At 47.5% G+C, this 25,539-nt stretch overlaps 9 protein-coding genes and 3 non-coding genes across 12 annotated transcripts; 9 read left to right on the top strand and 3 right to left on the bottom strand.

Moving 5' to 3' along the window:
* Positions 1–93: 93 nt before the first annotated feature.
* Positions 94–1,542, top strand: BDV27DRAFT_171293 (2,3-butanediol dehydrogenase; the record flags this gene model as incomplete). Its single annotated transcript, XM_032075566.1, has 6 exons — positions 94–171; positions 246–279; positions 368–616; positions 713–796; positions 859–1,338; positions 1,415–1,542. The coding sequence occupies 6 exons, from the start codon at positions 94–96 to the stop codon at positions 1,540–1,542; spliced, it is 1,053 nt and encodes a 350-aa protein (XP_031933151.1).
* Positions 1,543–3,685: 2,143 nt separating this feature from the next.
* Positions 3,686–5,049, top strand: BDV27DRAFT_119982 (glycosyltransferase family protein). Its single transcript, XM_032064986.1, has 2 exons — positions 3,686–4,398; positions 4,465–5,049. The coding sequence occupies exons 1-2, from the start codon at positions 3,769–3,771 to the stop codon at positions 4,858–4,860; spliced, it is 1,026 nt and encodes a 341-aa protein (XP_031933150.1). The 5' UTR covers positions 3,686–3,768; the 3' UTR covers positions 4,861–5,049.
* Positions 5,050–5,318: 269 nt separating this feature from the next.
* Positions 5,319–7,735, top strand: BDV27DRAFT_119981 (Anp1-domain-containing protein). The gene is made up of 4 exons (XM_032064985.1): positions 5,319–5,663; positions 5,784–6,466; positions 6,522–6,841; positions 6,893–7,735. Exons 1-4 carry the CDS (start codon positions 5,581–5,583, stop codon positions 7,355–7,357), a joined length of 1,551 nt encoding a protein of 516 aa, XP_031933149.1. The 5' UTR covers positions 5,319–5,580; the 3' UTR covers positions 7,358–7,735.
* Positions 7,736–8,470: 735 nt separating this feature from the next.
* BDV27DRAFT_t12 lies at positions 8,471–8,553 on the top strand. Its single transcript has one exon. It is a non-coding gene; the product is annotated as a tRNA-Arg (tRNA).
* An 838-nt stretch (positions 8,554–9,391) lies between these two features.
* BDV27DRAFT_t13 lies at positions 9,392–9,474 on the top strand. The gene has a single exon. It is a non-coding gene; the product is annotated as a tRNA-Arg (tRNA).
* A 92-nt stretch (positions 9,475–9,566) lies between these two features.
* BDV27DRAFT_t14 lies at positions 9,567–9,649 on the top strand. The gene has a single exon. It is a non-coding gene; the product is annotated as a tRNA-Arg (tRNA).
* A 560-nt stretch (positions 9,650–10,209) lies between these two features.
* BDV27DRAFT_152479 (putative sister chromatid cohesion protein Dcc1) lies at positions 10,210–11,627 on the top strand (the record flags this gene model as incomplete). Its single annotated transcript, XM_032071570.1, has 4 exons — positions 10,210–10,328; positions 10,408–11,126; positions 11,207–11,373; positions 11,460–11,627. 4 exons carry the CDS (start codon positions 10,210–10,212, stop codon positions 11,625–11,627), a joined length of 1,173 nt encoding a protein of 390 aa, XP_031933148.1.
* BDV27DRAFT_119979 (uncharacterized protein) lies at positions 11,397–13,289 on the bottom strand. Its single transcript, XM_032064984.1, has one exon. The coding sequence runs from the start codon at positions 13,125–13,127 to the stop codon at positions 11,745–11,747; it is 1,383 nt and encodes a 460-aa protein (XP_031933147.1). The 5' UTR covers positions 13,128–13,289; the 3' UTR covers positions 11,397–11,744.
* A 1,152-nt stretch (positions 13,290–14,441) lies between these two features.
* On the top strand, positions 14,442–16,750 carry BDV27DRAFT_152477 (E3 ubiquitin-protein ligase RNF216; the record flags this gene model as incomplete). The annotated part of the gene is made up of 3 exons (XM_032071569.1): positions 14,442–15,079; positions 15,132–15,376; positions 15,432–16,750. 3 exons carry the CDS (start codon positions 14,442–14,444, stop codon positions 16,748–16,750), a joined length of 2,202 nt encoding a protein of 733 aa, XP_031933146.1.
* A 417-nt stretch (positions 16,751–17,167) lies between these two features.
* BDV27DRAFT_171289 (uncharacterized protein) lies at positions 17,168–18,933 on the bottom strand (the record flags this gene model as incomplete). The annotated part of the gene is made up of 1 exon (XM_032075565.1): positions 17,168–18,933. The coding sequence occupies one exon, from the start codon at positions 18,931–18,933 to the stop codon at positions 17,584–17,586; it is 1,350 nt and encodes a 449-aa protein (XP_031933145.1). The 3' UTR covers positions 17,168–17,583.
* A 4,298-nt stretch (positions 18,934–23,231) lies between these two features.
* BDV27DRAFT_97514 (putative mitotic spindle checkpoint protein (Mad2B)) lies at positions 23,232–24,925 on the bottom strand. The gene is made up of 2 exons (XM_032078105.1): positions 24,871–24,925; positions 23,232–24,331 (listed from the first exon to the last, which is right to left on the bottom strand). The coding sequence occupies exon 2, from the start codon at positions 24,224–24,226 to the stop codon at positions 23,342–23,344; it is 885 nt and encodes a 294-aa protein (XP_031933144.1). The 5' UTR covers positions 24,227–24,331; positions 24,871–24,925; the 3' UTR covers positions 23,232–23,341.
* BDV27DRAFT_119969 (uncharacterized protein) lies at positions 24,478–25,483 on the top strand. The gene has a single exon (XM_032064983.1). The coding sequence runs from the start codon at positions 24,957–24,959 to the stop codon at positions 25,134–25,136; it is 180 nt and encodes a 59-aa protein (XP_031933143.1). The 5' UTR covers positions 24,478–24,956; the 3' UTR covers positions 25,137–25,483.
* Positions 25,484–25,539: the final 56 nt, after the last annotated feature.

Below are 25,539 nucleotides of genomic sequence, written 5' to 3'. Positions count from 1 at the left end.
TATAGGCAACCTACCTGAGGACTGCTCCGCGAGAATCATATACAACCTCTATTCATCAGTCCTTCACAACAACACCGAACCGTATAGTCCACAATGCGAGCAGTTCGCTTCCACGGACGCGGCGACATCCGCGTCGACCAAATCGAAGAACCAGTCTGTCAAAATGGCCAAGTAAAGGTGCAAACCACACACCAACACGATCAATTCGTATCCCCAATCACCCCCACAAACTAACAGAAAACCAGATCCGACCTGCTTTCGTTGGAATCTGCGGAAGCGGTACGTACCACATTCCCATTACATCGGCTCCGAGCCCTTCCATCATATCTAGGGAAAGAAGAGGAAACAACTATCTAACTTACCCTAGATCTCCACGAATACCTCGCCGGCCCATCAACCGTCCCCCAAACCCCGCACCCGATCACCAACGCCACCCTCCCCGTAACGTTAGGCCACGAGTTCAGCGGCACAGTCGAGGAAGTCGGGGCAGACGTTACGAGAGTCAAAGTCGGGGATCGCGTGGCCGTCAAGCCGAACCTGTACGATGGGACTTGTGCGCGCTGTGTGCAAGGGAGGGTGAACTGTTGTCGGAATCTGGGGTTTATTGGATATAGCAGTGAGTTTTCGGGATTTTCTTTCTTTTTTTCTTTTCTTTGGAACTACACTGTTACATGATGGCACCATTGGTTTCCTCGCTGAGCAATGAGTATAGGTAATGCCGGGGGTCTATCGGACCATGTCGTTGTGGATGAGGAACGGGCAAGACTGTTACCGGAGATCCCGCTTGATATCGGAGGTAAGTATAAAATATAACTTACGGTATAGACCGGGGGGTATCAAGACTAAGGGTGCATGTAGCCCTCGTCGAGCCTCTCACCGTCGCCTGGCACGCCGTGACCCGCAGTCCCGTGGCAACAGCTCGTACGGCCCTCGTGGTCGGGGGAGGCCCCATCGGACTCGCCGTGGTGCAAGTACTTCACGCCCACGGCATCGAATCTATAGTAGTAGCCGAGGTGTCAGCGCAGCGACGACGATTCGCCGAAACTCTAGGCGCCACGAACGTGCTAGACCCGCGAACAGAAGACATCGACGCTAGAGTGCGATCGCTGTCGAGTGATGCGGGGGCGGACATCGCCTTCGAATGTTCGGGCGTGCAGGCCGGATTCGATTCTGCACTGAAGGGTGTCCGAGCCCGGGGTACGGTGACGGTCGTGTCACTGTGGGAGGAGAAGCCGGTGATTGATGCGTGGGAGCTGGTTGGGTCCGAGAAGCATGTCATCGGGTCGGCGATTTTCGATGGTGACGATTTTGAGGCTGTTATTGATGCCATCGCGTCGGGTATGTGGGCACTAACTAATGCCTGTTTGCTTTTCCCACGTTCCTTTTGGTTAGATTGCTGACGTTGCAGGAACAGGGAAACTTAAGCCCCAGTCTATGATCACGAGTAAGATCCGTATGGAGGAGATTGTAGAGAAGGGGTTCAAGGCATTGATCAATGAGCGGGATAAGCATGTCAAGATTTTAATCGATGTATCCGCATGATCTGTTCGGGGGGCGGTCATCGAGGTACCTATCTATCCCACATCGTAGATATCCAGAATACCAGATAGAATGCGCAAGTTACACAACTCCAAGTCCAGATCCCAACCATCGTAAGCTAGAACCGCAATTTCTCCGATGCAAGCAATTCGCCGACTGGGTTCGAGTATCCTAGACGGAGAGAGAGCATGGTACCCCCTTGCACGTTCGTTCAGCTCCGTAGAATAACGCCCACTCAGTCCACCTCACGAACCCAGACCGAGTCCCGACCTAGCTAGCTGCAGAAACCGGAAGAAAAAAAAAAAAAAAAAAGAGGCCAAAAAGAAAAGAAACATGTCAGCCCTATCTATTACTAGTACTACTTACTATTTACAACTAGAGTGTCAGCAAGAAAAACCCACAAGATACTAGCGGCGGTAATAATAACATCTCAACAACGCAGTATAAGCAAACACGTGTTTGGATACGAAGACCAAGACACACGAGTTCAAAACTACACCAATGAAACACAGCATTGAAGCATGACAGCAAGGACTCACTCAGTCTGGCCCAAGGTCCTGGAACCAGAGAAGGTCCCTCCCTCACTGCATGAATGACACCACTTTTTTATTTTCTTATTTTTTTTTTTCAACAACCCAGCCACATTTAGTCAAATAACAAGTACATAGTTACAGAAAAAGTTAGTAAAAAGGTAACGCCGTCTGACAGGTCTCTCCACCATGGTACTTTGGAGAATTCTAGCCCCCGAACTAACCATCGCTTGAAGTTCCTCAGGTCGAAATAACCTCAGGGTTAAACCGGATTTGTCCAATTGGAAAGGGGGACGCCGTCATCCGGGTAAGCGGAGTGGAATAGTTGGCCGAAAACTACTTTAGAGAGGGCTAGGGAGATCGCTAGGTAAGCTACGGCTGGGTTTGGTCTTCTCTAGCTTGTTCGTGAAAGTTTTACGGTTCGGTTGCGGAATGAGACACGATTGGGACTAGGTAAGGGTTAAGTTAGTTGCAGGATGAACAGGCGTTCATTCGTTCGTCGGTAGTAACGGAACGCCACTTGCGGGATTCTATAGATAGATCCGAGTTGATGCGTTGTATACACCGTATTCTGTCGGTAGTTGATGGGGACTTCTGCGATAGTCTACGGAGTAGGGAATATAGTAACAAAAATTCACTAAAGCGAGAGACGGCGGCAGTGCATTAAAAGGGGGAGAAAGGAGGGAAAAGGAGAAAAGTTACGTTACTCAATGAAATGAGTCTATGACTCTATGGCGACATCCCGTACCGTCTCCTTGGTCCTGAAAATGAAATACTGACTCGTAGACGGAAGTCAATGGAATTAAGACCAAGACACCAGTGCAACAGAAGTGTCACCACGTCGTTGATGTACACTACGATTCTTGGCTGCTCATGTTTTGCCTCCACCACCGTCGAGAAACACACTTTCATCCACTGTCATCCAGAGAGCTGAATGGTCCATCAGCCGCATGAGTCGATCCAGATCCCGTCTTACTTTTACCATCTTCCAAGTCTCTGGGATATAATACAAAGAACTTACTTGACAACAATCCAGGCTCTAAATCGCCAACAACGAATATCGCCCAACCGCTTATTGTCTCCTAGCTTTGAAGACGCTCTTTCTTGTCGCTTTTTCACTTCTCCACTTTTTGCTTTTTCTCTGGTTCTTTTTTAATACTTTTTCATTGCTCCCAAGTGGATCTCGTCCGAACCCTCCCCACTTGAAGTTTCATCGCGGTTGGCTTTTTCTATTGCCTCGAAAGGTCTGAATGACGGGTCAGATCGCTTTGACTCTTGGAATACTCTCATCGTATCAATCTCTGATCTTGGAATTAGTCTTTTCTTTCTTTTTTCTCTTTTTCTTCGCCCCTAAGCTGTACTCTCGCTGACGCGAGCTTCAGGCCCCGGGGTTAGTACCTTGTTGGGACACAATTGATCTAATCAAGTTTTAGTATAATTTGTCAAGCATCTTCAATATAATCCATCTTTTTTTCATTTTTATTCTCCTTTTCTTTTTCAGATCACTCTTAGAGTTGTCGGTCGGGAGTGTGGGTCGCATCTGGGTTTCAGAATATTTGCAAAGCATGCCCTGCTGACATATTTACTTACTACTACGCCGCTCACTGTTGTTTTTTTTTTTTTTTTAAAAAAAAAAAAAATTTTTTTTTTTTTGGGCGATAATCATTTTTACGCATTCACGATTAAGATATACCCTCCCATGGCGACTCCGCTTTCAGGTACAGCGATTATCACTGGAGGAAATGGGTCGCTTGGATCTTCAATAGCCATCGCCATCGCCAAAGCGCATCCTTTTGTGCATCTACTACTACTGGCACGAGATCTCCGCTCCGATAGCGTCAAAGAACTGAGAGACAAGATCCGGTTGATCGGACCCCGGTCGATTGAAGTAGCAAGAGTGGACCTGACAAGTTTCAACTCCGTCGTCAGCTTCACAGAGAATACAGTGGAAAGGGTCCAAAACAGAGAGATCCCTCCAGTGACGCTGCTGGTTAACTGCGCTGCTGTTGCGTCCTACGTCGCCGACCAAGTAACACGAGATGGGTTTGATCCTGTCTACCAGACCAACTGTATTGCTCCGTTCCTCTTGACCATCGGTTTGCTGGAAGCGTTCCGCGCAGGCGATGGGACGCCAAACGGCGGAGCGAGGGTAATCAATGTTGGCTGCTCATCCATGTCGAAGGGCTCTTTGGATTATTTCGACAAACATGACTTTGGAAATCAACAACCGGGAACACCATTGTCCTCGAAGGAAGGGAATGCGCGTTTTGGAAGTAGTAAATTAATCATGAGCGCGGCCATGTATGCCTTGCGTCGGAGTCTGGTACTCGTAAGTTTACCTGCACCATCGTGCCATTGCCTTGACGGTCCTAGTTAACCAGGGTTCATTTCTTAGAATGGCAAAATTCCCTTAAACATATATACCCTGGATCCCGGTGGCTTGGCAGGAGAGAGCCATTTAACAGAGAACGCCCCTCGGTCAATTCGAATGGCACACCAGACGCGGTCTGGACTCCGGCCATTCCTGCGGGTGTTCTCTAAAAGTGCCATTAATAACCCTAGTGTTCCAGCCAAGGTAATCACGAAAGTCGCATTCCAGAGAGATACTGTGGAGCAATGGGGAAGGGAGCGATATTATATCTTGGACAACAACTACGAGGCCGGATCCGTCATTCCGGTGCTTCGAGACCGGCCTAGAATGGAGGCGTTGCTTAAAAAGCTGATGGGACAAATTGAGATTGGTGTCAAGGGCATGGGGTCTCCCCAGTCCAGGATATCAAGGATCAACTGAAGTTGAGCGAGTTAGTATATGCGATTTCTTTTGAGTTGGATAGCGACGGTTAGCATTTCTCGGAGTTGGGCTCTTTTCCACACGTTGGTTATCCAGTTTATTTCGGGAGCATCGGGATTTGATCAGGTTTCTGTAAATAGATCATGGGTGGTATAGATATAAAAGAACGATGGGACTGCCAATTATGGATCGGTGTGCCAAGGATCTTTGCTAGTATGTATGTAATCGTACGGAGAAGTAGTGATAAGAAAGAATTGAAGACGGTTGCATGTCTGCAAACGGCAAGAGTTGGCCTACCGCCGGATTCGGTAATGACTGGCAGAGTCGGAACTCGACAGGGTCTACTCCGTCCTTGGAGGCGAATCACCGCCCGGGCGCTACTGCACTGAAACCACCTAAACGCTTGGTTCCGACGCTCTGGACGGCCGACGTGCTAATTAATGCTACATAGACCTTTTCGAGTCTTGTCATCTCCCTTCCCTTCTTTTGTCGCCATTTTCCCTATCTTGTTTCATTATTTCTTTTTTAAATTTCTCCAGGGATCTATGATCCTCTATCGTTCCGTAGTGCATTTAATTTTACGCCCCCGCCTCGCAGTCGGATTGGTTTAGGTGGGCGACAGGAAGTCAAGCCAGTGGTTTCCTTTAGATCTAGGAACCCCTAGGTTCCTTTGTCTTCGGGGCCGATTTTCAAGCTACTGATGCGACTGGCTTTGGAGAGATGAACAGGCATCACGCCTTTACCAACGGCTACGCTGCCTACCCTCGCGGGCAGGGCAGCACATTTTCCATTTCTCCCCACCGGTAAGCACCGTCCGTCATCGCATCCCACTCCTTAATCTTTGGGATGGGCGATGCGTAACATCGCTTAATGGTTCCTACCAATGAAGGATGTTTTGCTGACTTTGCTCCGTCGATCGCCAGCTTTCAACCGCGTTCACAACCTGCTCTGCGACGACGAAAACAACTTATCCAACGGCTATTCCTGATTGGCGGCGTCTCTTTATTACTCCTAGTCCTAATTTTTCCTTCCTGGAGAGCCACAATTCTCCCAGTAGTCTCTCTTGGACTTCTTTCTTCCACAGAAGACTTACAAATACAAACCGTACGATACTATGATCTATCGGCTGTTCAGGGCACTGCAAATGGATGGGAAAAAGAAGAGCGTGTGCTCATGTGCACACCTCTTAGGGATGCCTCGTCCCACCTGCCGATGTTCTTTTCGCATCTCCGAAACCTCACCTACCCTCACCACTTGATCGACTTGGCTTTCCTGGTCTCGGATTCAAAAGATAATACGCTAGAAATGGTATCCAGCATGCTTGGGGAACTTCAGGCCGATTCTGATCCGCACATGCCGTTTGGTGAAATCTCGGTTATCCATAAGGATTTCGGACAGAAGGTGACGCAGGATGTCGAAAGTAGACATGGGTTCGCTGCGCAAGCTGGGCGGAGAAAGTTGATGGCCCAGGCGAGAAATTGGCTGTTGAGTGCTACGCTTCGGCCCACCCATAGTTGGGTCTATTGGAGAGATGCCGATGTAGAAACGGCACCATTCACCATCATAGAAGACCTAATGAGACATGATAAGGATGTCATTGTACCAAGTGAGTGAAGCAGTCCACGGGTCTTGTTGTTATGTCTAATAATGTTTCCTATCAGATGTCTGGCGGCCACTCCCAGACTGGCTGGGCGGGGAGCAGCCCTACGATTTGAACTCCTGGCAGGAGTCGGAAACGGCATTGGCCCTGGCAGAGACGCTGGATGAGGATGCGGTTATTGTTGAAGGGTATGCTGAGTATGCGACGTGGCGACCTCATCTTGCCTACCTGCGAGACCCATACGGCGATCCTGATATGGAGATGGAGCTTGACGGCGTTGGCGGTGTTAGTATCCTTGCAAAGGCAAAGGTGTTCCGTGCCGGGGTCCATTTCCCGGCGTTCAGCTTCGAAAAGCATGCCGAGACCGAAGCATTCGGCAAGGTAAGACCTGCGTGCAACTTCCTTCGTCATTTCCTTGCTAATTATAAACAGATGGCTAAACGCATGGGGTTCTCCGTTGTGGGTCTCCCCCATTATACTATCTGGCATCTTTACGAACCTAGTGTCGATGATCTTCGGCACATGGAGGAAATGGAGCAAGAGCGCAAAGCTCGCGAAAAGGAAGAAAAAGAACAAGCGGAGCGGTCAGAGCGCGTCAATACTCTGTTCCGGGACACTAAAGCAGAGTCGGAAATCGATAACGCCTTTGTTCGTGACGATATGGAAACCGAAGGAAAAGAGCAGAAAGCTTCGGAAGATACAAAGAAGCCGGAAGCCGAAAATGCTGAGGAAGTGAAGGCGGGTAAATCATCGAAAGCCCCGGAAGAGGAAGAACAGAAAGCTTCGGAGCCCCTGAAGAACAAAAACTTGAAAGATGCCGAAGAGGTCTCTGCAGTAAAGCCGGCTAAAGAACAGGCCGGTGTTGCGCGTGATGAGCAAGTAAAGCAGAGAGAGTAACGATACTCATTATCACAGTCCTTCATGTATCCGGTAGCGAAAGGCGTCAGTTCAGAATCCGTGAAACACGGAGAGCATCATTGCCTATTGCGCCTCACCAGTCTCTGTGCTGGTCACAGTGTGGCTTTCTCATTCTTTTTAAAATATGCCGTCAAGTGACTGGCGGCTTTTTGTAAATGGGCTCGCGGAGTGTTTGGTTTGGGGCTTGACTTATGCCTCTGATGTTTGGTTGATTTGTAGGTCTGATATTGGGAAGCACTTGGTTTATTTTTCACTGTCCTCACGATGTATCGGTATGAACGGCTTGCCTCATGGTAAAACGTATGACTTAATTATCATAACTTACATACCTAAACAAATTATTTTATCTGGAGAGAGTCTCGAACGAAGCATGAGCATCTGACCTACGGGGCTATAGATACAAAGAGCTCAGGCTCTTGGATACTTCTCCAGAGCCGGTTCTCTATAGCTATGAACCGACAACTATGGTCACGGCGAAGTATAGTAGTGGTGAAGTATCGAGTTCACTTCGTTTTCGAAGCCATGCCAGATAGGTCAGATCCCTGAGACCCCCAGGAGTATCTTCATATCACAAAGGAAAAATTATACCGTTGCTGACTGATTAGGCCTAGAGCAGACACTTCTTTAGGTTGCTCCCCGACCTTTAACAGCTAGAATTTAAGGTCCTGTGAAAACGTTCTTTTCTCAAGATTTGAATTGGTTTCTCCAGAATCCTTTTTAATTGGGGATAAGAGCAAATGATGTGTTTTCATCTAAGTTTACCTAGCTGAGCAGTCGCTTCCTACGACCTATTTCTGCTCCAATGAGAAGAACGAACCGGCAGGCGGTCTTATGGCTTTCTTATATACTTGAGGGCGACATAAGCAGTGATTAAAGGACAGAAGGTCGGGAAGCTAACCCAGAAACAAAATGACTACCAACAAAGGAAACTCACAGGTCCTCGCATCACTTCGGAGTATGTAAAATGCTAACCTAAGCCACTTATATGCAGAAGCAATAAGGTAGTATCATGGTAGTATGTAAGTTAGTCTTGTCTGTGCTTCAGTGGGATTTGTTTAGTTAGGCATATATCTCATCGTTTTGGCACTAACAGCCCCCGTAGCGCAATGGTAGCGCGTAAGACTTCTAGCTCAAAAGCGATCTTAAGGTTGCGGGTTCGAGCCCCGCCGGGGGCTATTCTTCTTTTTTTTTTTGTTTTTGCTGCTGCATTTGCATTTCATACTGTAATACCTCGCTCAAGTGAGACGACAGCGGCCAAGGCGATCTGTCTTACTAAACCTGTCACAGATCTGATGATAACTCTGCATGATGACTGCATCGTATACCCTGCCCGTTGTGCATATACAGCTCGGAGGCCGAACAGCGACAACGGATCACATATCCGTTGACTTTTCAATAGCGTATAGTAGCTCCTTGTCAGTTTTATATTGTTAGGAGAATAAGGGGCTTCTTCTAGATATAAAGTTAGCTTAATGTTAATAGAAGAAGAAGTCAAGAATCAGTCTTCTGTCTGCCTGATATCTACTGCTTAGCTTTCGGCCTACGTACCCTTACCTAGTTGACAGGTCTTCTACCCTTGATAGGAGATATTCCCTTGACAGAACCGGGGTTCACACTTAGTGACGTAGCTTTCTGATTGGTCAGAACTCACCGCCCTAATTAATTGATCGAAGTTACGTTAGTTACTAGAAAATATAAACCTTGTTACTAAGCAAATAGAGTGCTTGAGTCACGTGACTCTATCTCAATATGGAGGAATAAAATTAAATTGAGATTTTTAGCACCCCAGTTGGTGAGAATTTATATGAGCCAGCAGATTTGTAAATAGGATTCTCATATTTTCAGGGTATAGTGAGAATTCGTATGTAAAGTCGAATTGGCCACCGTAGCCTGTATAGTATCGCTGGGGCGGGGTTTTCTCACTTCCTCGGGTCTCACTTAGCAAGGTATTACTATACAGACGAGCTAGCCTTTCCTTGTAAGATTTGTTTTATAACAAGGAAACCATCAACCGCCCCTGTAGCGCAATGGTAGCGCGTAAGACTTCTAGCTCAAAAGCAATCTTAAGGTTGCGGGTTCGACCCCCGCCAGGGGTTATCCTTCTATTTTTGTTTGTTACATTACCTACCATACAGATGAGCTGCCCGTGCTTCGTAGGGTCTGTTTGGTAGATATTCTGGCCTCAACCGCCCCCGTAGCGCAATGGTAGCGCGTAAGACTTCTAGCTCAAAAACGATCTTAAGGTTGCGAGTTCGAGCCTCGCCGGGGGCTACCCCTCTCTTTTTTGGTTTCTCTTTTATTTCTTGCCTTGAGCTTGTGACGCTGTTCCTATAGATATATATATATTTGAATTAACAACCTACTTCGTCCATTGAGATTTATCATGACCCATTCACACATTCCTCTGGTAATAGCGGCGACCACTCCCAGAATATCATATGGTGTGTTTGTGTGTGTGTTTGTCCTTCACTACGTCGTACTTATTCCGCATCATTAGTCCCTAGCTTCGGTGCCGGTCAGATTGTGGCTTTCTCATTTTCCTAAAATATCTTGCCATTCATTGTCAGCCTTCATATAGATGTCGTAGCGTCCCCTAGGGCTTGGGTGTTCGTTTGTCTTATCTTGTCGATTTATAGATCTGGTATTGAGCAAATTCATTAAGCAGTGGTCTGTGCGTCCATCTCGTCGGGAACCAGCACGCGCGTATGAATCGCGTCCAAACGTACCATTTCAATTATTCCTCGATAGGTATAACCTCTGTGATCGCATACCGATTGAATGTCAATATACCCCTTCCCCACCACTACTCGGACCAAGATCAAAATATCATAATGTCTACTCAATCTGCTTCCAGCATTCTTTTCACCCACACATCCCCTCAGCAGGGATTCAAACTACTCGAGCTACCACCAGAACTGGCTGATCTGCTCACATCGAAAGAAGCTCCAACGTACGCCACGCGCTGATCCTCCCCATCCTTACGACAATACTTGAATCTCTCCGAAAGAAACTGACCAAAAATTCCAAAGTCTCGAACTGAAATCCCCCAACCCCCAACAAACAACGACAACCACCGATCTCGAAAACCACGAATATGTGAACCTCTGCACGCCGACGAAAACCTACCTCGTTCGCCAAGTCCAATCCTCAAACTCAATCCACATAGTCCGACCAAGCGACTCCGGTGTCCAAAGAGGAGACATTAACATCGTCGGTGGCGATGACGACGGTGAACTAAACCTCGTCGAGACGATGACCGCTATCGCGAAATGCGGGTCGACACTTGAACTACATACACCGCCGGAGGGGTTCTCCGCGGTCCCTGTTCTGGAGATGATATTGCCTGTGTATGATGAGGTGGAGGGAGCGGAGCAGCAGCAGAAGGAGGAGGAGGAGCGACGGGGGGACGTGATTCGCAGGGTCTTTGCTGATGTTCCTGTGTCGCAGGCGCAGTGTGAGGCGGGGTGGATTGAGCTTTGTGCGTTTGTGCTTGGGCGTGGGGGTGGTGGGGAGGATGTTGCGGGTTGGTGTCGGAGGCCGTCGGCGAGAGTCAAGTTGGATGTGTGGAGACGGTTGCTTGAGGGGGCTGTGTTGCAGGGGATTGATCTGGGTAAGCAGTTCTTGGTGCAGGATTTGTGGAGATCGGTGCTTGATGAGGGGGAGGAGTCTTTTCCGAAGGCATTGTTTGAGGGTGTTGTTAGGAGGGTTTGTGAGGTTGGGGTTGGGCGCTTGTTCGAGGATCTGAAGTGTGAGTATCTTTTCTTTTTACGTTGCTGGAGGGGCTGGATTGGTGGATGTGACTTTGAACTGACGCTTTCGTGGATATAGGGGCTAGTATTGATAGGGCACGCTGTACGCAGTGGGTTGGTGAGACTTATCTGGAGGCTATGGCGCCGACCACTGCTTCTGGCATCGGGCGAAGTGAATTTCTGAATGCTTGGAAGGATCTCCTCCCTGAGTCCTGGCGGAACGATGTTGCATTCTCGAAATTGACGGTAAGTGGAGCGCCTGCTAGCTTGGTTACTCGCTGCATTGATCATCTATTCTTCCTAGATGTTACGGTATCTGACATTATACGCAGGAAAACTCATACAAGCACCCAGATCCCACGACGATCTGCTTCGTTTATCGCACTGACCGCCAGAAAATAAAGAAAAATGTCTCGACAGATGCTAGTGCTGCGACAGCAGCCAAAAAGACAAGAAACTGGCACGAGTTATTCAAGAACCAGAAACGCCAGAAACGCTAAGCCAAGTCCGCGAGGGCTCGAGCGTCGCCTCTATGTTTGAGCCGGTTTACTCTAGATAGCCACCCCCTCTATTAATGCCATGCATTACTCGCCGAGAAATGCAAATCTGGCCGATATTCAGCACCAAGCGTACTTCTCATTCCAGAGCCACTCAACGTTCTTGCCTTGTTCGGCGCCACTCCACCTCAAGCAGGCTACGCTGTCCTGCTCCCGATGGACGACCTGCGCCGTAGGGTCTAGAATGGCAACAGCCCTCTCCAGCACTGGAGTTGGATTCCAGAACTGGACCTTCGACATATTCCATGCGTGCGCCTCTAGTTGGGCACGTCTTATGATTGCAGCCATGGCTTTTGCGGTTTTTTCTGTTTCCTCTGATGAAGTTGGTTCGTCGTACACCCACCTCAGGATGTACAGAGTGTTTTCCTCTGGAGTTTCACCAAAGTTTCTATTCCACGAACAGTATACTTTGGACTGTTCATCACCTGCACCCTTGATCAGTGGCGGTGCTCTGTCCTTGAAGAGAATCTTTGCGTAATATTCCTCCCTTGCCCAGTGCCATTTGAAATGGTCGAAGTCTGGGACCACCGCTACTTTGGCACTGGCAGACTTCTGGGATGCGACGCGGAGGATATCTAGCTCCTTTTGAACCACGTCAATGTTACACATGAAACGGTGCACATCTTCTGCAACCAAGGTCCTTGCCTTTGGAAGGTTTCCCCGAACGATGGCTCGATCATATTCATCCTTTGGCAATGGGGGAAGGCTGAAGTGTGTAGAGGGATAGGGCATCCAGCCGAATTGAGCATAGAACTTCTTTCCGATATCAGAATATAACAAACTGAATGGCATTCTGTTGGTGGCCTTGGGCTCCGTTTGCCACATGTCTATTTTCTTGACCAATTCCTGCATCATTCTTTTCGCATATCCCTTGCCTCTAAATTCAGGTCGACAGAAAACACTGCCGATACTGAGGGCGGACACATGTTCCACTCTACCGTTTTGCGCCAATATTGCTTTCTTTTTGTATGTCTCGCAGGAACTAAGGATTGTCCGTTCGCCTTCTGGTTGGCCTCGGACGACCAACAACCAGCTCGTCAAGCCATCCTTGGTCAACGCTTGCTGGGCTAAGTGATTCTCTCGTGCAATATACGCATCAAGGTCCAAAGGACCCTTCCAAGCTGGACTATTCAGCTTTATAGCTGCGATGCGTTCCTCCGGTGTCGCCTGCACTAGGACTAATTCCGGGGATTCGCCCGATGGCAGGGCAGCGTTGTCAAGATAGGAGTTGTCAGCAGCAATCATAATGAACACAGTGCGAACAGTTCGATTTCTCTCCAAATCAAGCGCTCCAATGCGAAACAAAGCCGGATATGATATTATGGGGGGGGGGGGGGGGGTTATATAAGATGATAACGGGTACTCGTCGTGGTGTTCGGACGACAGTAACTGTTTGGAGCTAAATTGAGGTAGCTCTTGAGGACAGATGTATGTATATAGCATTGAACCAAAAGAACTGGGGGTAGTTATAGTAGAGACCAAGACCCCTTTGGCCGGGGGATTGTTTCTGTTTGTCACGCCTGCCGACGACAAGCGATGCGAAGCGGTACAAAGTTGACTCAGCTGGGGATGTACCTGCCTCTAAAGGCTATACGATGAAGACCATGACGTAGTGAGGGCGCGGAGACAAAGTAAGGGATCCAATTGTAACCTCTGAACGGCTATATTGCATGTATCATATGCGACAGGCACCTGAGGTGTTCCTCTTTCGCCTTTTTTTAATCTTACAATACCTTACGTTAAATGGTATCTTATTGATCCATATCTCGGGTTGTAGTCCACTCCTACAGCACCCAGTTTCCTTAGCGGTAAATTATGGCCTTCAAAATGGTTCACGTTATCAACGGATATTAGTCAGCAATGCGGAGGAGATACACAGTTCGATCTTCCAAAGCGGCAGGCGGTCTAGTTTACTGCCAGCAAGCTTTCACCTAAGATCCCACCACACACCACCTGATGATAACTAAACTACCATTACCTTGAGCTGTTGTCTTGATGGGGTGATATATTTAGATCCCACACTGTTACAGTGAATCTGTCGACCCCATTATGGCATTTGTATGACGGTCAGCTTATTCACCACATTCTCGTCTCCAGAATCCATGATGAGACCATAATTCTGGGGTAAACCGCGAGTCCACTCTTGAGAGCCCCACCGCGACATCCGTCCGTTTAAGCTTCCCCTATTTACACCTTTCCCACTTGGGCGATCTTCTTCGAGCCCCACGGATATTGCTGCCGAGTATACAGATCGTTGCTAGGAAAAAGGCCTCAAAGCTTATTTCAAGGGGAGTGAAGGCTAATTCAAAGGAAAGCAAAAAAAAAAGAGGATCTTAATGTGTGGATGCTTCTCACCTGAGGTGAAGTATGTTTCGTTCTGCTTCGTTTGATGTCTTACACCTCTTTTCATGCCGTGGGAGAAGTTTTATATCGATCTGGACCACCAGAATTCACTTTGAAAAATTTCTCTTAATTCTGTAAACCATTTAAGTGCTGTTTATTTCCGTGGTGCTATGCTTTTGTCATAATGACTGGGTCTTTGTACTTGGATGCGATGTATTCCATCACTATGACCCCCGTTAAAGCTTGAGGCCAGAGTTCCTTCTCATGTCTATGATTCCTCCTTACAATCAGGGCTCCGTATCTCTTATTGATCATTCTTCTTGTCTGACTTTGATAATGCGGTTCCTTTCTAAAATCTTCTCTGCGCAGCTTCGCCTTCGTAAAAAACACCTCAACCGTCTGAAAACGCCCAAGATGGACGGGGACCCCATGGGATTTGGATACCCGTGGAATCAGAATGTTGAAGACTTAAAGGTCCCTTTTGGCGATGAGAGGCTACTGCTGGGTGAGATCCACCATACGCATTGGGGACTCGACGGGCAGAACGATGTTCTGGGCTTTGAGTGGACTGAACCTTCTCTTCCTGCTGCAAGACCTGCAAAGAAAATGAGAAGCCACTGCCCCAGTGCGGCCGTGGAAACTGCAGGTTTGGTTAACGAGTCTCTTCCCATAGGCGTTGATGATATCCCAACACCGTCACGTCATACCACAAACCCCGCACTGACGGTCTTGGATGACCCTACTCCCACGCCGACTACTGACGCAGCATTGCTGCCCCAGATATTGGAGATATTCCCTGACATTAGCCACCAATATGTAGAGGAGCTAATAGCTCGACACAAGGATACGATGTCGGCCGATGGCGGTAATACACCTTTTATCGCTTTTGGGTTGTTCCTGGTCAAAGAGACAATTATCGAAGAGATTCTCGAGAATCCGTCTTATCCAAAGCAGGAGAAGCTTAAAAGGAAGACCAAAGAAGAAGATGAGGATAATGGCCACTGGACAATACCTAGAACGCTTCATGATGCTCATGATTATCGTAAACAAGCGTGAATTCATCTTGGCTCTCCGTCTGCGTGTGCTTGTTAACTGTTGTTACAGATGCGACATACTGGCACATGAATTTCTGTGGATTTCTATTCCACATATCCGACAACTCATATCCAGCAAGAAAGGACTGTATTCAGCTTACCTAACACTTTATCAGGAGTATATTTACCCAGGGACCCAATCACCACACCTCAGATTGAAGCGGCCAAGGCCATCCGTGGAGTTAAGGAGGGCGTGGGGCCATGACTTGATATCGGAACTAAGTGCTGCGAAAAGGAGGGCTGCGAAGGATGCTGGTAAGCATTTGTTGCTGTCATAGTCGGACGTAAACTTTGTTGACCATACTCAAAGCTGCTCACCGAAAGCGAAAGGAAGAAGAGGAGGCGGATAAGCTCAATGAAGAGGAACACACACGATCAGGCGATCTTGTGGAGTGCCAGTGTTGCTATTCCGACTTCCCCTCAAATAAAATGGTTCCTTGCGAAGGTGCAACTGTCCACTTTTTCTGCTTCAGATGCATCCAAAAAACCGCAGAGACACAAATCGGAATGATGAGATACAAGTTAGAGTGCCTTGACATGAGTGAGTGCAATGCCAAATTTGCCCGTGGCCATCTGAAGAAAGCGTTGGGCTCCTCATTGATGGGGAAGCTGGACGACCTTCAACAGCAAGATGAAGTCGAGCAAGCCGGCTTAGAGGGTCTCGAAAGCTGTCCGTTCTGCGATTTCAAGGGAATCTGTCCCCCGGTGGAAGAAGACCGAGAGTTTCGTTGCTGCAACCCCTCTTGTGAAACAGTTAGCTGCCGTTTGTGCAAAGACAAAAGCCACATACCAAAGACTTGCGATGAGACAAGGGCAGAGAAGGGACTTCCCGCACGCCACGTAGTTGAAGAGGCAATGAGCGAGGCTCTAATACGAAATTGCCCCAAATGCAACGTTAAAATCATTAAAGAAATGGGATGTAACAAAATGATCTGCAGCAAGTGCTTGTGTGTGATGTGCTATTTATGCAAGAAGGACATTTCACGCGAACAGTACAACCATTTTGGCAAGCCTCCCACTTACTGCGACACTCACGATGATCGCAAGCCGAAGCGCTTTGAGGCTGAAGTTGAGCAAGCCCAGAGGACAGCAATTGACAAGGTCTTGAGGGAAAACCCCGACTTGGTGGAGAAAGACCTTCGAATGGATAGGAAGGATACCAAGACTCGTTCAAAGCCAAAGCCCCGACGCACTCAACCTGGACTTTGGCCAACGGGGCGGCACACACAAGAGCCTTTGCCTAACCAGAATCAAGACATTCTACCGCAAATGGACTACCAAAGAATGCAAGTGCCGAGAGAAGCATTCCCTAATCTTCCGCAGTTTGTTCCATTTGAACCCACATTCGCTTATACCGGCCCTCAACGTCCCCTACCTAGATTCGAGCCTCAATTGAATCCACATGCTGCTACAGCAATTACCCAAGGCGCCAATGGCTTTATTCCACCTCGGCGGAAAGACTTCCTTCCAGACCCATTTCCTTTAACGACGAATATAGATAATGCGAAGGCTACAGGCAACTTAAAGCAGCCGCAGTTCCCTGCACTAGGCAACTACGATATTGCTACTATGCCTGGCCAGAACGCGAATACGCCCTTGTGGCTGGATGGCCCATTGTACAACTTCTGAGAAACCGTACCTAGGTAGTTGCACACTATGGGCTCTAGATCTATCATTCAAGAAAACAAAAACAACCCCACATTCAGGACTAATGATGGCAATGTATTGAACGGCCCTGCACCTTTTAGAGTGGGCGTTATACCTCAAATTTCATGCTTGGGATTTATTCCGTTACTGCCGACTCAACTGGCTAAATCCTGTAGTCTGATACCCGCAGCTTCGACTGCACGGCACAGTGCAGTGAGTACTAGAAGATGGCGGATCTGCGTCTCACGTCTATTACATACCTACGTGCTGGTTATTTCTGTGTTTGAGTTTGGCATCGGCATGGAACATTTCGGTCGAAAGTTTCGTTCCCGTCTGGTCAAAATCTGATCTACATTTTGATCTACTTTTGGTTTTTGGTTTAACTGATCAGAATAGCAACATACTCTCCATTTCCATTACCGTTCGCTGGAAATCTCAATAAAAACCAAGATTAACCTAAGCAAAGATAGTCCACGAATGAAGAGAACAAGAACAAGCATGGTAAATTGGGTACATGGAGATGTATGAAACATACGTATCAGATACTCACCGAGCATTGCTGGCCTTTTCCGAGCAGTCCGGTTTAGACCACCCCAATAGAAAGTGCTGTGCTATAGCTTCCCGGTGCTATTCCATGGGTGGATAGAGCAGCGAAGGTTGAGTAGTGTTAGACCCTGACTGACTTTCTGATCACACTGGTTGATAAACTTGCCCGACTTAATATCTGCGAGTAGCCTTTACTAGCTTGTGGCAGTCCGATCTAGTTAGCTGAACCTTCATCTAAGCTCGCTTTGACCCGCGCATACAGCGCAAAGTTAGAATAGCTCAATGAACAGCTCTCTCAGCTTCACAGGATTCATTCCTCCAACTTGAGATATTTCGTACTGCTTCAGCTCTATGTAACGCTGTATCAAGGGTAGACCGAATATGGTACCGAAGTCATCAGCCTTCCTAGCCAGCCATGCCACCGATTCCTGCAGAGTTCTGGGCAACGGTTCCTCCCAGGTCTTGGATTCAATTGTAAAATCGCCCAAGTCTGGCCAAAGGAGAGGCTCTTGGCCTTCCAGACCGAGCAACCCAGCGCCGAGTATTGCAGCTAAGGTAAGGTACATATTGGCAGTTGCATCGATGCATCTTATCTCCCAATGACTGGCTTCGATCTTTCGGATAGGCGCTATCCTCGCCTCAGTTCCCCAGCATACCGTCTCCCCAGCCAAGAACGGGAGTCGTCGTTCATAAGAGAGCGTGTGGGGTAGACTGAAGGCGCAAATCATCGGTAAACGCTTGAGGATGCCGGCTAGGAAAGACGTTTCATGGTCGCCATTGACAGACTCCAACGAGAGGTGCATATGTTGTCCAATGGTATGAGGATCCGAGATTACAGGCTTCGGTGCCATGGTGGCCATATAGCCGTGCTGGGCAAAGGTATCTTTGAGATAATCGTGCACCAGATGTAGTTGATCCACGGCCTGCAGCGGTGGTAGAGGTTTCAGAGCGATCTCATACTGTCCTCGTTTGCCCTCCGAATGTATTCCATGGATATGCACCCCTAGAGCCAATAGTTGTTGCACGCATTGCTGCACATACCGGTAGCACGGATCCCGCAGGCCAGATACAGAAAAGTTCCCTGGGCCTTGACTGTGCTTGACATACTCCCCTGTCACGGACGAGACCTTCATCACCTGGAACTCCACCTCGAAGCCGACGAGGAATCTCAAGCCCCACAACTCCCGTGCCTGTCGCACGATATCCACCAGCGCACGCCGGGGACACAGGTCTCCGTTTGGCACTGGTTTAGATATTGTAGTCCCCACTACTCCGCACATCACCATTGCACTTTTGGGATCGGATGCTAGCCGAATAGAAGACCAGTCTGGGACCAGCCATTGCACATGGCGGGCGCTTGCATCAGGAAGATATTGGTTTGTGACGGAACAGTTGGACAGGAGGGGAGGCACATGGAATGGTTGCGTCTCCTCCGCCAGTATGATGTATGTTTCCTCAATTGGTAAAACAAGTGCACGCATTACTCCCGAGTAATCCTGCCATTGTAATCTGATGAAGATGATGTGAGGGTAGTCACGATGAAAGTCTTTAAGCACTTTATTCGCGTCCATCGGCGTTCCCGGTGTTATACGGGACGTATGTATGCTCAGTTGGTCCATATTTGGAAGTTGTATCACACCAGGAATAGGAGAAATAAGTAGTTGTGGCCCCCCTGAGAAACGTTGTCTGTGACTAGAGACGGGACTGAATGCCGAGTCTGGATCACGCCTGAGGTCACGGGGGTGTAAGAGGCCTACCGGACAAACTCTGGGTATCTTGTACAAGTGCCTTCCTGGAACCAAAGATTGAGCAGCGTGGTCCGCGATGGAAAGCAATGCACATTCCCTCCCTAATCAAGATATATTCCACACGTCCCTTACCAACGAGATCGTCGTTTTGGCAACCACGGCCGGCTCAAGGAGTCACGCAGCTGTTTACATCCCTTCTTCAATCATTCTACAGTCAGTGTTCTTTGATTCTCAGATATTTGCAAATGCTTTTTACAACGAGAATACCTATGTCGCTTAGCGAACACTCATCGCCCCTACGCTATGAACTTATTGTTCATTCAAAATCTAAAGCGCATGTGGCCTAGATATTTCCCTTTAGTCTTTGAAAGTACCATCGTCTACAACCCAAATGTTGTACGTGCGCTGGTTTGGGGATCTCAAACTGGCGTCAAGGCTTATAACTAGTAACTGCCAAGCAATGGCCGAGGTGAGTTTTCTTATTAGATTGTCACACTGAGAGTCAATTGACTGAGATTCTAGGTCAGCTCTTTACAGTGGAAATAACCAATCAGAATGTTAACATAGTCATATCAACCGGAGACACTCGAAAACATGAAATCACTGCAGTTTGCCCACCCATACTTATCAACCCTGCAAAGTGTGAATGAAGTCGCAGGTTATGGAAGCCATAAGGGAATCTGCATTGAAGATTCGGTGTGGAGAGCCATGGAGTAACTATATCCTGAAATGTGCCCCCCCCAAAACAATCTTTGGCTGGCGAGTAAACACCACTCGCACGTCACGATTTGCAATTGATGACGGACACAGCGGGTGAAGTGACGTTACGCTATGCTTGTAATCATGATCAACAAAGACTAGTGTTTCATGAAAGTGACGGTTCTGGACCCGTGCTTTGACGAAGGCTGGCTCTAATTCTGAGACAGGCACCCTCGCTGTCTCTCGTTTGTCGTGCAGGAAAGTGACTGCACTGTCAGGTCACATATTATCACATTTCAAAAGAACTGGCATCGTGTGGTCCGATCCATCAGAGTGAATACCACCAAGAGCTGGTTCCCCGATGATTTTTTGAGACGTCGGTGAATACTCGACCTTTGAACATCATACAGAGCTCTGCGAGGAGTAGTCCAGCTGACCATGCGGATTTATAGGTACATTTTGGAACACCAATACCTTGAACATCGTTAGCGCTTGTGCTACGGTATTTTCTTACATTTTAGCTGGGGTCTCGGGGAAGGTCCTCCACATTGCAGAATCATGTCGCTTATAGTTCTCTTAAACAGTGAGTGTGTATGGCTGCTGTTCTAACCGCCAAATAATCCTTGTCTCAATGTCAATATAGTAGCGACCATAAGATGCAGTACGATATCAAGAGTTGGATCAACGCCTGTCTGGTCGGTAATCGATTTCAGGGATTTGGAAATCAGTGTCTCTAGCTCCCAGGCATTTGAGAACTGGGACCATATCCTCTCCTTTCACGAAGATGAACCAGTCTTGTAAATATGTCTATCGTAAATTTGGTATTATAGCAATGTTCGAAAACGTTGAGGTTGTGCGTCTTATGCATGCTGTGGCCATTCGGGATAGCTACCTTCCGTCAATGGCATCGTCAAAAAGACAGCGCGACTTTTTGCAACTTGTGACAAATAGTCCTAAGCCGGTATGAGTATAGATTTGTTATATTTCATGAGAATCGAGGATGGATTTTATGAATTGTGGGTTGAGTGGAGTACCAGTATAGAGACAGCACAGCCAACCATACCCTGCCAGGTAGTGACAGCAGTTAATACCTGGAATTCCAAGATGTACTTTAGTTTATAGCCTTAAACGGGCGCTATTGGTGGAATTACTTACAGTCTCCCAATGCCGGGAGGTTCTTCTCTGCCTTGATTTGAATTATGATGACGAACCTTCATCCAGGAAAGGACCCTGACTTTTCGCCCATGCAACCTGCAAATTAACGTGGCAATTCAGAAAGGGTGGTTCTACCGCTATTACAGCGGTAAGAGGCACGCTCTAGTGGTCTTAACGGCATGATTTTCAATCTCGACAGCTATATTATACGTCGTCTGATTAATCACCCAGTTATTCCAAGTCTCTAACTTTACCCCATCACCCGCACCAACCATCCAGTGCGACACTCTCTGCAACTTGCAATATTTTTGGATTCCCAAACTGTAAGGCATTAGCATAAGTGTCCTAAGTAACTAGATTCCCCAGAGATACATCGTATAGATCGACTAAAACAGCCATTTCCCTTCCCAATGAAGCAGAGTGCGATCGATATACATCTAGATATGATGTGTGTTTAGTATACCCATGTAGGTAGAACTAAGTTCATACCAAGCAGGGTGGACTGACTACGCCGACCCCCATAAAGAATGACGTAGGGAAGAAGTATGCGGCTGCTTCCGCTGCGGAGTTAATGCCCGATGTCTTAAGGCATCTGTGTTATTTCCGGGGAACATGTATGCGTAGCAAGATTCTTTTTGCTCTGGCAAGTATTTAAGCTAAGCATGGATATTCTTTTGATCAAGTTTTGTTACATGTAATTGTCAAATTACTACTATATAGACTATATAAATGCCTTTCAAACACACTACGCCTGACAATCTCTGACCTCCACTATAGATAGGAAATGGGCCTCCATGGCGATGCAAAATAACTAGAGAGTGTTGGTAAACCGAACTCAGAGATTGGAACTGATATTGGAAGACCTCAATTCGGTTGAGAGCCACCACAACACTACAGAAGATATTCCTCGCAATGCAGCCGATAGTCTATCTATAAGTATTCAAAGCCCAAAAGTAGTAGCATGTCAGATCTCTTCCAGATTGAAGAGGGTACCAACTATGACGGAAAACAGGGCGCATATATATATAGATAGAGACAGCCACAGCCCCGCCAGCCACTTGCGGCTCTTAGTGCGGTCCCTATTGTTTCAGAATGTCTCATTTATGCTTATAGTATCATTAGCCTATACCCACGCTAGCATTTTTATGGTCTCTAGACAGACATTTAGACTTTGCTGGTCTACATTAGGGCCTTTCCTCACCCCTTCGGAACTACTTACTATAGGTCAGATCAGACACTGGAGATCAATATATACAGAAGTAAACATGGACTAAAAGGATGCAAAAATACGTAGTCTAACTCAATAACTTCATTGCCATCAATCATCACACAGTAGTGAACGACGTAAACAGAGGCAGAAAACGGCATATACCAGGTAGCAGAACAAAACTCGAACAATTCACCCCCCAATGACAGCAAACACGTGTTTATATAGAATCAGGGACTGGGTCACCCTTCACATATGTAAACGTTCGCTTGATGATCGATTTCAGGCATTCTTTCTCTGGGTGACAAGGACAAAAGCGAAAACCCTTCTACAGCCCACCAGTTGGTTACATGTACCTTTCCACCCAGGCTTCACGTGTGGATAGCCACGATCGTCCTTAAATATCGTATAAAAATCTCCTGCTCTGAAGTTCTGGGTGCCTGCATCTCATTATCAGCCATATCCAAGCATCAAGACATGCTACATGCAGAATGAAACACTTTTCCAAGACCCAATGTGACAGGACCAGTAAGCCAAAAGAGCAAAGGAAAATGTAAAACACATATGAGACGAGAGGAATAGCAAAAAAATGTCAGACTGCCACAATCAAGGGGATAATATTATCAATTACGGACAGGACAGGACTCGAAAGATCTTCACTAACGGCGGTGCTGACAAGACGGGGGACTGATCTGGTAGCTAGTTGCTAGATATTTGAATTTGCTAGGATCATGTAGTAGGAGAGTGTTCGACAAAGGAGACTGAGAGAAATACAAGAGGAAATGGTATGGAAGTGAAACAGTCCGAGGGAGCAAAGAGAACATATTGGATAGAAAAGTGGTCAAGATAGAAAGAAAGGTAGGCGAAGAAAAGAACAGAAGATGGTAGTGAAGAACAAATGGAGAAGGAACGTGACGGAGAAAAAAGACGGAGCAGTGAAAAACAGGAAATGAAAGATATGAACCAGATCTATGTAATGCCATGCGAGTCCCAAACATCGCCCGCTCCCCATTTTATATATTTGCGCCACTCACTTGGACGACAATTCCCTATGCCCTCATCCATCATGTATGTTCGATCATTGGTCACGCTAAAACAAGAGTGAGATAAACGGGAGAAAAGATGGTAAGGTGCAAAAACATGTCTGAAAAAGAAAATGAAACGACTAGATGAACAGAGGCGAGAATATAGAAGATCAAAATGAACAGAAAGTCAGATTCATGGGGGATGTTCTGAATCCACCGGCTCATTAAATTTCTGTCGTGCCTCTTCCACCCATAATTCTAGACGAAGCTCACCGGCTTCTACACGTCGTACAGGCACCGTTTTGGCGCGACCGTTCGATACTCGGGGGGGAGGCTGCTGTGGCTCGCCGTTTCGAAGTTTGGAAACGGAATACGGTGCGGTACACGACCGGAGATGGACTTTGCCCGGCTCGGCCACAATCCAAGTCTGTTCTTCTGTTGTAGTACCCGCAGGGGGCAAGGCATCTTCCCGAACTTCGATGCAGACTGTGAAACTAAACTCGTCATCCCGGGGCAAAGGAGTCAATCGAGCGCAAGCGGAGGCCAATCTGGCGAGACAGGCACGGAACTGCGCCTCGAGGTCAACTGGCGGAGGAGCGGAACCCCGGTCCGATAAGGGGGCACCTGGTTTGGATGAATCTTCCTTTCTATCTTCAAAGGTGGTATTGATCTCTCCAGCGGGGACGCGGGGGAAACCCGACAGATCAAAAGCATATCGCTCGAGGGGCTGGTTGGTGCGGAGAGATGAAATGATGATACTGACTGCGGTGATTGTGCCCTTCAAGATCTCTGTCCCGACCGCAATTGACGCGTCATTGATATAATCACACACTTTCGGGTGACGGGACTGTCGGACCGGATAGTTGTAGGCCCGAACAGGCAAAAAAGTCGCTCGCGGATAGACCGAACGGAGAAATAAGATTTGGTGTATTGAAACGGTGAGGAAATTGGTGAAGGATGCCGCCAACGCAGACTGATTGTTGGGCATCGATCTAGGTGCGGTTACTGGGGCGGAAAATGTTGTCATGGTGGTAGTCACGGGGTTGACGGTAGTGCTGCTCTCACTGGCAATCGGCATTGCAGTCGAAGGCTCTGCTGTCGTCGTTTCCACGGAAAAAATGGTCTTGACGGGATCTCGGAGAATCTGAGTGCTGTTCCACCCTGAGGCTAATCATCGCTCTGCCTTTTTCGAGACGATGGGTCAACAACTGTCTTTTCTGCCACGCATGAAATGATCTGGAGGCTTTTCTCTCCCTCTCCCTCTCTCTCTCTTTTTTGACTTTTGCTTCTGCGACAATCAGAGGGGAAGGGAAAGTGGGTGGGGGGGGGGGGGGGGGTTATATGGGGGTTTCGAGTTGAGTGTGGTTAAAATGAGGGAGGGGAGGAGGATCGAAGAGAGTTTATTCTAGAAATGGGAAAAGAAAAAGTAAAAAGCAAAAGAAAAAGAAAGACGGAGATAGCGAAAGATGAGAAACAAATGTTAAGTCAAATGACAAGTATAAATTTTGCTTTTTTTTAAAGATGGGAAAGAAGTACACCAAATTAGGGTGAAAATTGTGGGAAGTCCAGCGGGAATAAAGTGGATGATGGAATGGGTGTTTGTCTGAAGGTAAGAAAAGGGAAAGGAAGAGAGAGGGAGGGAAGAGGGAGGAGGGAGGAGGGGTGCCGGTGGATTGTGGTTTGTAAGTCAAAGTAAGGAAGCACTGTTCGGATTAAACATACGTTGGGTGGACAAGACGAAACAAGCAAGCCTCAGAGCATGGATGCAAAGTCGTTTGAGGTCGTGACAATCGGCGACAGAATCTGAGATGCGTTCAAGGAAGGAAAATGGCGTGGATGATAAAAGAGATAATAGGGAAATATTATTTCCCTTTGTTTTTTTTTCTTTTTTTTTTCTCTGCCCTGGCTGGAATTTATTTCTTAGTTATTATTCTTTTTTAGTCTCCCCTCTCCCTCGGAAGTTTTTGTTCCTGAAAACCTTCTTTTAAAAATAAATTTTCGTAAGGGAACTAGAAAAAAAAAATTATATTCCCTTTTTTTGTTTTTTTTAATTTCCCTTTTTTACCCGTCTGGGGAGAGGAGAGTGAGTGTAGGCGGGCAGACAACAGGAAAACCAACCCTTTGGCGGGTGGAAGGGAGAGGTGGGCTCTGCTTTGGGTTTGGATGGAGTCGAGTACGGCAAAAAAACTGCTCAGTCCCAAAAGCGAGAGAGGGACCAAAGAGAGCGAGGAGAATAAATCACACGCAAGCAAAGCACAACAACTGAAGGGAGAGAAAAAAGAAGAGAGAGACAAAAGAGTCAGTAGGCAAAGCAGTCCTACGGAGGGGAAGGCTTGTCGGGCGACGGTCAAGAGTCGTTAAGGAAAAGGCGCCCAAGTCACGACTCCAAAC

The sequence above is a fragment of the Aspergillus caelatus genome (genome assembly GCF_009193585.1).
Source record: "Aspergillus caelatus strain CBS 763.97 unplaced genomic scaffold BDV27scaffold_6, whole genome shotgun sequence".
NCBI lineage: Eukaryota > Fungi > Ascomycota > Eurotiomycetes > Eurotiales > Aspergillaceae > Aspergillus > Aspergillus caelatus.
Note: the sequence above shows the minus strand (reverse complement) of the source record. Positions and strands in the feature narration are given on the sequence as shown.

Excerpts from the sequence above, each read along its gene's own strand:
- BDV27DRAFT_119969 (XM_032064983.1), top strand. The coding sequence starts at position 24,957 with ATGCGTTCAAGGAAGGAAAATGGCGTGGATGATAAAAGAGATAATAGG.
- BDV27DRAFT_97514 (XM_032078105.1), bottom strand. The coding sequence starts at position 24,226 with ATGCCGATTGCCAGTGAGAGCAGCACTACCGTCAACCCCGTGACTACC.
- BDV27DRAFT_119982 (XM_032064986.1), top strand. The coding sequence starts at position 3,769 with ATGGCGACTCCGCTTTCAGGTACAGCGATTATCACTGGAGGAAATGGG. Across the intron at positions 4,399-4,464 it reads TGCGTCGGAGTCTGGTACTC|AATGGCAAAATTCCCTTAAA; the intron begins GTAAGTTTACCT and ends TTCATTTCTTAG.
- BDV27DRAFT_119981 (XM_032064985.1), top strand. The coding sequence starts at position 5,581 with ATGAACAGGCATCACGCCTTTACCAACGGCTACGCTGCCTACCCTCGC. Across the intron at positions 5,664-5,783 it reads TTTTCCATTTCTCCCCACCG|CTTTCAACCGCGTTCACAAC; the intron begins GTAAGCACCGTC and ends GTCGATCGCCAG. Across the intron at positions 6,467-6,521 it reads TAAGGATGTCATTGTACCAA|ATGTCTGGCGGCCACTCCCA; the intron begins GTGAGTGAAGCA and ends GTTTCCTATCAG.
- BDV27DRAFT_119979 (XM_032064984.1), bottom strand. The coding sequence starts at position 13,127 with ATGCTATATACATACATCTGTCCTCAAGAGCTACCTCAATTTAGCTCC.